General features: G+C 44.7%; 1 protein-coding gene across 1 annotated transcript; it reads right to left on the reverse strand.

Moving 5' to 3' along the window:
• Positions 1-8,430: 8,430 nt before the first annotated feature.
• Positions 8,431-9,545, reverse strand: ch25hl2 (cholesterol 25-hydroxylase like 2). Its single transcript, XM_080189728.1, has one exon. The coding sequence runs from the start codon at positions 9,543-9,545 to the stop codon at positions 8,637-8,639; it is 909 nt and encodes a 302-aa protein (XP_080045854.1). The 3' UTR covers positions 8,431-8,636.
• Between the last annotated feature and the right edge of the window lie 1,732 nt (positions 9,546-11,277).

Consider the following 11,277-nt stretch of genomic DNA (forward strand, 5'->3'; position numbering starts at 1 on the left):
ACAGCAAGTATGTTGCAGCTGAATAAGGTGCTGGTGAGGCCACATCTGGAGTACTGTGTAGAGTTTTGATCTCCTTTCTTGAGAAAGCATATACTGGCACTGGAGGAGGTAGTCATGATGTGGAGATGCCGGTGTTGGACTGGGGTAAACACAGTAAGAAGTCTCACAACACCAGGTTAAAGTCCAACAGTTTTATTTGGTAGCAAACGCCACTAGCTTTCGGGGCTTTGCCAACTCCCCACTCACCTGACGAAGGGGCAAAGCCCCGAAAGCTAGTGACATTAGTTACCAAATAAAACTGTTGGACTTTAACCTGGTGTTGTGAGACTTCTTTACTGGAGGAAGCATACAGGAGATTCATTAGATTGATTCTGGAGTTGAAAGGGTTGACTTATGAGGAGAGACTGAGTAGACTGGGACTATACTCATTGGAATTCAAAAGAATGAGGGGAGATCTTATAGAAATATGTAAGATTATGAAGGGAATAGATAAGATAGAAGTAGGGAGGTTGTTTCCACTGGCAGGTGAAACTAAAACTAGTGGGCATAGCCCCAAAATAAAGAGGAGCAGTTTTAGGACTGAGTTGAGGAAGAACTTCTCCACACAAAGGGTTGTGAATCTGTGGAATTTCCTGTCCAGTGAAGCAGTTGAGGCTACCTCCTTGAATGTTTTTAAGGCAAGGATAGATAAATGTTTGAACAGTAAAGGAATTAAGGATTATGGTGAGCAGATGAGTAAGTAAGCTGAGTCCACAAAAAGATCAACCATGATGTTGTTAAATGATGGAACAGGCTCGATGGGCCAAATGGCCTACTCCTGCTCCTAGTTCTTGTGCTCTTATGTTCTTAGTGGAGTTACAATGTAAAGAATTAGAGAAAGTAAAGTCAAAAGATGAATTAGAAAATATCAGACAAGTGAATGAGATGTTACGAGAAGAAAAAGAGAAGTTACACGGGAAACGAGAGAAGGAACAAAAGTGTCAGATAAATGTATTACACACCAATCAGTATCAGACCCAATGTACAATGAGCCAACAGCAACTGAGATGCAGCCAAAAGGGCTGTGACCAAGCTGAATGAAAAGTGCACTAATTTGCAGGCTGTGGTTACAAGTTATCAGAGAAAATAGAATCTCTGGGACTGATCATTCAAAGTAACAGCAGGAGATGAACAGATTAAAATCTCATCTGTCAATACAGGAAGGGATGATGTCTGTATTTGGGACAATTGAGTCTGAGGGAGATGGTGATTGCGGAGTGGATTGAGGGGAGCTAGAAGAATATGCCTGGCATTATGCTGCACATGGCAAGGACTGGTGGCCCCCACTTCTGTTTCAGAGGCACCTAATCCTTCTGCAGCCTTAGAACTTGCCCCTACATTGATGAACCCTGTGACTTCTAGTCATAAGGAAGGAAGGAATTACCAGGAGATGATGTTAATTGGGAGGGAATGAATGCCTTAAAGAATCCCACCTCTGTATGTAGTTCCAAATGCAAAACCAACCATCCCCCACCAATGGACAGTCTTAGAACATAGAACATAGAACACTACAGCACAAACAGGCCCTTCGGCCCATGAGTTGCGCCGATCACATCAACACCTACCAATCTATAGACCTATCTTATAACCCCCAATCCCATTAAATCCCATATACTCATCCAGAAGTCTCTTAAATGACCCCAGCGAGTTCGCCTCCACCACCACTGACGGCAGCCGATTCCATTCACTCACCACCCTCTGAGTGAAAAACTTACCCCTAACATCACTTCTGTACTTGCCTCCCCGCACCTTAAATCTGTGTCCTCTCATAGCGACCATTTCAACCCGGGGAAATAGCCTCTGAGAATCCACTCTATCTATTCCTCTCAACATCTTATAAACCTCTATCAGGTCGCCTCTCAACCTTCGTCTCTCCAGGGAAAAGAGTCCCAGCTCCCTCAACCTTACTTCATAAGGCATGCCTCCCAGTCCAGGCAACATCCTTGTAAACGTCCTCTGTACCCTTTCAATAGCTTCTACGTCCTTCCTATAGTGAGGCGACCAGAACTGCGCACAGTACTCCAAATGAGGCCTGACAAGGGTCTTATAAAGTTGCAGCATTACCTCCCGACTCCTAAACTCAATCCCTCGATTAATGAAGGCCAGTACACCATACACCTTCTTGACCACATCCTCCACCTGCTAGGCCGATTTAAGAGTCCTGTGGACCCGGACCCCAAGATCCTTCTGCTCTTCAACACAACTAAGACTCCTGCCCTTGATAGTGTACTTGTTCATCCCATTGGTTCTGCCAAAATGGACGACTACACATTTATCCGCGTTGAAGTCCATCTGCCACTTCTCCGCCCAGTTCTGCATCCTATTTATGTCCTGCTGCAACTTTTGACATCCTTCCAGACCATCCACAACACCACCGACCTTCGTGTCATCAGCGAACTTACTTACCCATCCCTCCACTTCCTCATCCAGGTCATTTATGAAAATGACAAACAGCAAGGGTCCTAGAACAGATCCCTGGGGCAATCCACTGGTGACTGACCTCCATTCAGAAAAAGACCCATCCACAACCACTCTCTGCCTTCTGCAGGCAAGCCAGTTATGGATCCACAAGGCCAAAGGCCCTTGGATCCCATGCCCTCTCACCTTCTCAAGAAGTCTTGCATGGGGGACCTTATCAAACACCTTGCTGAAGTCCATTTACACCACGTCCACTGCACTTCCTTCGTCAATGTGTTCAGTCTTGAGCTAGTGGATAATGCTATGCCCATGAACCCCATTAAAACAGACCATATGGCACAAGAAGCAGAAGGTCAAACCCTAAGTTACACTGCAAAAAAACCCCAAGGGACTCTTTGCATCAAAACAAAAGGGGGTGAGAAGTGATCGGTATGGTGTTACTGAATGAAGAACTATGTCCTCTCACCTAACCTGGGAAATATTTGTAAATCAAGTGGCAAAAAACCAAAACTTCCTACCGATCCATTTCTGTGCAGTAAACATGGTGGGAAATTCAGTTTCATTATCAAACAGGCAACGTTTGATAATAACATTTGTAAAAAGCGAATTGACAGCCTGGGAAAGAGTTTTGACATATTTCATTCTGAATGCACATTTAAAATGCAAGTCTGATTCGAGGAAAGCTGAAAATCTGAGCTGATAATTTGAGTTGCTGCCTGCGTTGCAATGTGTGTAATTTACTCTTGTTTGATTGGTCGCATAGTGGACAGTAAAAAAGGTTATCTAGGATTGCAAAGGGATCTTGATCAATTGGGCCAATGGGCTGACGAACGATAGATGGAGTTTAAATTAGATAAATGCGAGGTGATGCATTTTGGTTGATTGAACCAGGGCAGATCTTGCTCAGTTAATAATAGTGTGCTGGGGAGAGCTATAGAACAAAGAGATCTAGGTGTACATGTTCATAGCTCCTTGAAAGTGGAGTCACAGGTGGACAGGGTGGTGAAGAAGGCATTCGGCATGCTTGGGTTCATTGGTCAGAACATTGAATACAGGAGTTGGGATATCTTGTTGAAGTTGTACAAGACATTGGTAAGGCCACACTTGGAATACTGTGTACAGTTCTGGTTACCCCTATTATAGAAAAGATATTATTATACTAGAAAGAGTGCACAAAAGATTTACTAGGATGCTACTGGGACTTGATAGTTTGAGTTATAAGGAGAGGCTGGATAGACTGGGACTTTTTCCCTGGAGTGTAGGAGGCTTATAGACTTCCATAAGAGGTCTGTAAAATAATGAGGGGCATAGGTAAGGTAGATAGTCAACATCTTTTCCCAAAAGTAGTGGAGTCTAAAACTAGAGGGCATAGGTTTAAGGTGAGAAGGGAGAGGTACAAAAGGGTCCGGGGGACAATTTTTTTCACATAGAGGGTGTTGAGTGTCTGGAACAAGCTGCCAGAAGTAGTAGTAGAGGCGGGTATAATTTTGTCTTTTAAAAAGCATTTAGACAGTTACGTGGGTAAGATGGGTATAGAGGAATATGGGCCAAACATGGGCAATTGGGACTAGCTTAGTTGTTATAAAAAGGATGGCATGGACAAGTTGGGCCAAAGGCCTGTTTCCATGCTGTAAACCTTTATGACACTATGACTGTAATGAGACTAATTGGTTAAGTTCTTTCAAAGAGGCAATGCTGGCACGAAGGGTCCAAATGACCTCCTGTGTTGTAAGATTTGACATATAAGGGATGTTGTGGTTTACAAAGGTACAGGCCACTGGAACAATAAATTATCAAATCTGTTATATATTCGGAGTAATCTATTTAAACTGGCATTATATTGCAGTAAAACCATTTTACAGCTGCAATTGGTATTGTAAAATATTGCTGAATGCACCATTTGTAAAGCAAGGATGGGCACAAATGCTCTGGTTTGATTGGATACTTTAAATTCAGTGGAAATAACGGTGCCATTCATTGTAATGATCACCAGTTATAATGTACACCAAGGGGGCGCATTTCCTGGCAATGATACACACTCTAATGTGCGAAACATATATTGCCGTATTGCACTATTTCATTGTGATGCACTGCACTGAAATGTTAATGAGGGCATGAAACTTTGATGCTCACAACCCTGCAATCGGTGCTATAGATGGATTTGCAATACATTGTACTCCCAGTTCATGCCGGGCACTGTATCATTCACAGTGGAGAATACTGAATATTCAGTGTGCGAGATCTGTATTTACATATTCTTGAGTAGCTCCCAAGTGTGAGCTGTCTTATAAAACTGAGCCCTTAATTTTCCATTTGAAAGCTGAAATATTTGTTTCACAGAGTCTTTTCAGAGTGCATTTAAAATAATTGAATTGTTGTGTTCAATGTGGTGCTACATATTAAGAACATAAGAAATAGGAGCAGGAGTAGGCCAACTAGCCCTTCGAACCTGCCCCACCATTCAACAAGATCATGGCTGATCTGAAGTGGCTCAGTTCCATTTTCCCACTTTCTCCCCATAACCCTTAATCCCCTTGTCTATCAGAAACAACCGAAGGCACGATTTGCCAAAACGACGGTAGTCAAAGAATCATTTGGATAAACTTGATGCTCAAAGCCAGTGCTTTAAAGTGTTTCTACACACATTGGACCAGCCAAAACACGTTTCCCTTCTTGTTGCTAAATTTGTGGAGTGAATTAAACAAACTATATTAGTTTCTCACTCACATTGAACTGAAACCCAAATTAACCAAAGAAGGAGTTTAACTCTGATTACGACTGAAGTCGATAGTAAACCAATTGGATAAAATGGACAGAGTTAAAAGGTGGTTAGATTTTGGGTACAATGGATAATGAGAGGGGAGGCACAGTGGCACAGTGCTTAGCACTACTGCCTCACAGCACCAGGGTCCCAGGTTCAATTCCAGTCTTGGGTCACTGTCTGTGTGAAGTTTGCATGTTCTCCCTGTATCTATGTAGGTTTCCTCCGGGTGTTCCGGTTTGTTCCCACAATCCAAAGATGTGCGGGTTAGGTTGATTGGCCATGCTAAATTGACCCAAATGTCAGGGGGATTAGCAGGGTAAATGTGTAGGTTTATGGGAATAGGGCTTGGGTGGGATTGTGGTCAGTATAGACTCAATGGGCCAACTAGCCTCCTGTACTGTAGGGAATCTATGAGAGACACAGAAAGAGAGCCAGAAAGAGGGATGGTAGAATTATCAGGGAGGGAGAGAGAGCTATTTTCAGGAAATCCAACTCTGAGCTTCATAATGTTACATGAATATGGAAAATATGTGACCTATTTAATCAACTTATAAGAACAAAGAAGATTACAGCACAGGAACAGGCCCTTTGGCCCTCCAAACCTGTACCAACCATGCTGCCTGACTTAACTAAAACCCCCTACCTTTCCAGGGACCATATCCCTCTATTCCCATTCTATTCATGTACTTGTCAAAACTTGTCAAAAAGTCACTACACTATCCGCTTCCACTACTTCCCCCAGCAATGAGTTCCAGGCACCCACCACTCTCTCAAAAAATCAGCCTTGCGCATCTCCTTTAAACCTTGCCACTCGCACTATCAATATGCCCAGGAATATCTTCTACTTGGTTTTTACACATTCATTGCTGTATTTGTGATGCTGTAGGCAATTTATACAACTGTTGGAATTTTACTGCCTCGCTCACCATGAGAATTGGAAAGGGCAAGAGGTGGAAAATGACCTTGGATTGCATTTTACAGTTTTGGGATGAGCAAGGAAGTAAAACCCTGGTAACAAAGTTCCCACAAAGAGTCTTTGAAAATAATCAACTTCAGTATATTCAGCGACGGAAGGCTACACCTGGGCCAGGAGGTCAAACTGTAAGAAGCCGATGCCATTCAGACTGGACACAGATGCTCGCTAACAGGAAAAGGCCCCAGTCACACACAGGCAATTCTCTCTGCATTGTACCTGAATGTTCCCACAGACACTATCATCCTCCCCCGCACCACCCCGCCCCCCCCCCCCCCCCCTCACTCACACACATACACACGGTTTTAAGGTGAGAGAGGAGAAATACAAAAGGTTCCAGAGGGGCATGTTTTTCATTTAGAGGTGAGTGTCTGGAGCAACCTGCCAGAGGTAGCAGTAGAGGTCAGGCCCTGGTGTAAGCGCGCCTATCAGTTCTCTGTGCCTATAGGATGAACTCCCATTCAGGGCAATAAATTGGAACGAATCTAAGGAGAAGGATGGATGGCCCGACTTTATCAGAACCCCATCACGAGGAAGAAAGTCCACCCATATCTCATTCACTTGTCTCTTAAAAGACATAATGGTCACTTACTGAAGTATTTTTTGTGGCAAAAGATTCCATGCTCCAGCACTTGGCTGTGTCGGGAAATATCGCATTCCCTCTCTCCACATACTATCAGACAATTTAAAACTGTCTCAGTGTCTCCCCAGCCAGAGGGAATCGTTTTTTCCCCCCTCTGTATTAGCATTGCTAATTGTCCATAATTCATTATTTTAAAAAATCTTTATTAAATCTCCTTCGCCCTTTCTGCTTCTGTGGAAGAAGCGCCAGTACCTCACCTCTCTTCATACCTCCTTTCACACGTCTGGCATCAGCTTGTGAATGCACTCTGTGTGCCCTATGATTTTCTGGGGTGATTTTTATAAAGAATGCAGGCACATTCTAACCGGGCCATAAGCACTGCCTATACAAAGCATCTTTCTCGTGCTCTAGACTCATAAGTACGAGGATACTGTCAACCTTGGAACTTCCGATTCAAGCAAACTACCTCATCTATTTTACATTTTAAAGCAAGGGACATTATAAGTAATTGTGATATACAGTGTTTAATGTGGGGGTTCCCTTTTTGTTTAACCGGGTGGTTGGCATTGGGGAGCTGTGTCCAAAAGACTCTTATCCATGAATGCGGGGGAAGACTGGCTTTGAGATGCATTAATTGTATTACAAATGTAATATCCACACCCGCCTGGAAAAATCGGATGCTTTGATGAATGATGGTCACTTACTGAAGTATTACTCTGACGAGGTCCACCGGTTGGATCTGTATCGGCCTTTTGGCTAAGATCAAGTGTAGTATCGACATGCTGTACTTGGTTGAAGTCATTAGGTTACATTTCAGCTTCATTTGAAGCAATTTTTTAAAGCGGCGTCTCTGCCTTTTGGCTAAGACGCAAATGAGATCAAGCCTTGGAGATGGAGCTACACCTACATTGGATTGGACAGCTTGGATCATGTAGACCAAACCCAAGACAGGAGGTGAGAGCCCTGTCTTGTCAGCTTGGATCGGGAATGTCCCAACTTCTTGGGACTCTGAATTGGCTTTAATTTGACTTGATTGGATTGGAATAAAGTAAAAAAAAATTCCTTACGTCAAAAGATTCCATGCTCCAGCACTTGGCTGTGCCAGCAGAGGCACATGAAGGCAAGTTATACTAGAGGAAAGGTCATTAACCTTTCTAATGTTAATCCCAATCCACAAACCTGGCTGTTCTGAAAAATATCTCATTGTTTTTAAAGGAGGTCCTTTCTACGCGGCCAGGGGTTATTGATTATGTTGTGGCATCTCGTGCGATGTATTTAGTACAATAATAAAGGCATTTAGCACACATTTTCCAATAGTTGGTGCAAGAGCGTTATCTTTATACAGAGTGCTTCTTTTTCTCTTTTATTGCCTTGCCTCCGAACAGAACCAGTCAACACGGACTCAGGTGTATACAAAAGGAATCGCTTTTATTTTTAGTTCTCAGACATACATTTATTTCCAATGACATATTTACACGGCTATATATATTTCGCACCGACTTGTAAATGCGCGCGTCTGATCCCGTTAAATAAATGCTTGGGAAGGAGATTGAATATATAACAGAGAAGATTTATCTCCTTTCCACTTTACATGGCACAGGATCATCGAAAAAAAATTCAGCAATCGGACACATTAATAAAGCGGGACATTGTTATGACATGGTTTGCTTTAGTTGAGAGTAAGTGGAAGACTCTTAAACCACAGTCAAAAGTTTGTTTTTAAAAACTCCAAAATAAATATAATCTAAGAGCCTGTGAACGATGCACCTGCAAGTTGCCAGTCCTCCAGATTGTTACTATTCCTATCGGCTCAGTCAGTTCACGTGGACTGGGGGAGTCCAGTCTGTGGGCATTTGCCTTCACTGCTGCTCCTTACTGGCTTTCAGTGACTTCGCCTGCAGTTCCAGGACGGCGGGTGAGCGCTTGCATTCACAGTAAGTGCCACAGAGCCAGTCCCAGTGCGAGAAGAAAGGGGCGAAGTGGCTGTGGGGTTTCTGGTGGTGGGCATCGTGCTTCACCGTGCCCCCCCAGAGGTCGAAGGGGATGATGTTGTGGAGAGCCCAAGGGAAGTCGTAGCCGCTGTGGTCGTCCACTGAAATCCAGATGTTGAAGACCATGAAGGCGAAGCTGGTGAGGCAGTGACACTGAAGGATGACCGGATCGATGGTGGTCCAAAAGCCCACACTGACCAGCTCCCAGGCAGAGAGGTACTGAGTTGACCAGGAGAAAGGGGAGTAGATTTCGTGGTGGACGGCGTGGAAAGTCGTGTAGAGCCAGCGGACTTTATGGTGCATCATGTGCCAGAAGTAATACTGGAAATCGAAGAGTATTGTACAGCCCAAGATGCCGACGAGGAACTCGGAGACCGAGGGTGCCTGGTCTTGCAGAGGGATGGGTGGTCTCCAGTACCATTGCCCCACAGCAGCCGGGAAGACGAAGATGAGGTGGTTGTAGCCAGTGTGCCACAGAGTCTTGAAGATGTCTTCCCAGCTCACATGTTGCTCGGGGTGGATCTTGTATCTTCGGATGAGCGGGCACTTGGGGGCCAGGAGGTCGAGCACCATGTAGAATGTGCACACGGCGAAATAGGTGGAGACCGAGATGATAACGGGGAAGAGGGGCGAGCGGAGAGTATCCCGGTGGTTGGAGCGCAGGTAGTCCCACATGGGCTGCAGCAAGGACTTGTCCCAGATGTATTGAGTGATGTTGGCATTTTGGATGACCTGCACATAAGGGTCGAAGACTCGGCTGGAGCCGATGGAATACATCAGGAGGGTGGCTGAGTTACAGAGCTGTAGATGAGAAGGGAAGGTTGCACAGACCTGCAGCTCACCGGTCCCTCCCCGTGGAAGATTCCCAAACGGTGGTGGAGTAATTTCAATTTTAAATCCGAACCAGTCTCTCCTCCCTCACCCAGCCTCTCTGCACTTGTGGCGAATTCTGTCTGGCTCCGAGTTGGTTTGAAGTTCGGTTGGAGAAAGCGCTGTGCCGGTCAGTGCTCTCGCTCTATTTAAAGCCATTGGGTTGGAGCCCAACCTGATGTGCTTCTGGTTGGAGCCAGCTGGATTCAAGGTTCAGACTGGGGGCGGGGGTTGGGGGGCGGGGAGGGGAAACTGGACAAATGAATCATCCAGATGAAACTCAACCCATGTTCATTCTAGTCACTCCCACTTCCATGGAAATACTAATGCTTTTGGTCAACAGTGCTGGAGAGGATAGGCAGCTTACCTCTTTCAGGTCCAGATCCTTCTTCAAAACAACTCCAATCATCCTCTCCTTTTGTATTTTGTTTTGTCTCAGATTTTCAGCATCTCAGTATTTTGTCCCCACTGCCCACCCCCACCCCCCTGTTGAACTGTCCATTAGTGACCTCTAATTAAATTCCCTGCAGCTGGATAAAAATTGTGGGGCAGAAAGGTGGCACCACTGCCTCACAGCTTCAGGGACCTGGGTTTGATTCCCGGTTTGGGTCGCTGCCTGTGTGGAGTTTGCACATTCTCCCCGTGTCTGTGTGAGTTTCCCCCAAATGCTCTGGTTCCCTCCCACAGTCCAAAGATGTGTTTGTTAGGTTGACTGACCATACAAAATTGTTCCTTAGTATTGTGGGATGTGTAGGTTAGAGGGGATTAGTGGGTTAAATGTGTGGATCTGTGGGGAAAAGACCTGTGGTGGGATTGTTGTCGGTGCAGACTCGATGGGCCAAATGGCCTCCTTCTGTGCTGTAGGGATTTATGAAATGGAAACCTCCCAATTGCTCCCCTCAAGGAATCGTGTGGGGATGCTGGCACTCACCTAATGAAGGAGCAAAGCTCCGAAAGCTCGTGATTCCAAATAAACCTGTTCGACTTTAACCTGATGTTGTGAGACTTCTTACTCCCCTCAACAAAAGAGTTAAGTTCTTTTGTCTCCACACACCTTCACTCAGGTCCAGGTCTGTGTGTTAACCAGCTGAACAGATTGAGAACAAATACAAGGAAAGCTTCATTTTTCAAAAGAAAGCGGAAAGTAGGATGTAATCGGGAAGTTTCACATTGGACTGACTCATCTCAGAATTAAAAGTCGCCTTTGAGCTCCCACATTACATTTTTCGTCACTTGTTCCTTTCCATCTCTACACACACTTACACCATCAGTCCAAAAATACTTAAGGTAAAGTTAGCAATCCCAAGCTGCTGATTTTAAATATCACATACAGCCAATACAGAATTGAAAACCTGTCGGCAGAAATTGACAGTAACTCCCCGTTGTTTATAACATTGAATAATAGAAGGGAGAAAATCCTCTTTCACTTCTTAACCAGATGAGCCATCTGCAGGCTCATGCTGGTATTAACCTCATAGAACAGGGACCAACCCCTGCACAGCGTGACCTGGCGCTGCCTGGGGAATTTGGAACAAATATGAGAGAAAAAAAGTGAGCTGATTATAATAAGGAAATCAGATTGTGGGAGAAACTCAAAGTTGAAGCTCTCTGACCATTGAAGTGGTGGAGGCTGCCTCGC

This window comes from Carcharhinus amblyrhynchos, chromosome 5 (genome assembly GCF_965287045.1).
Source record: "Carcharhinus amblyrhynchos chromosome 5, sCarAmb.v2.hapA, whole genome shotgun sequence".
Lineage (NCBI taxonomy): Eukaryota > Metazoa > Chordata > Chondrichthyes > Carcharhiniformes > Carcharhinidae > Carcharhinus > Carcharhinus amblyrhynchos.

Excerpts from the sequence above, each read along its gene's own strand:
- ch25hl2 (XM_080189728.1), bottom strand. The coding sequence starts at position 9,545 with ATGTATTCCATCGGCTCCAGCCGAGTCTTCGACCCTTATGTGCAGGTC.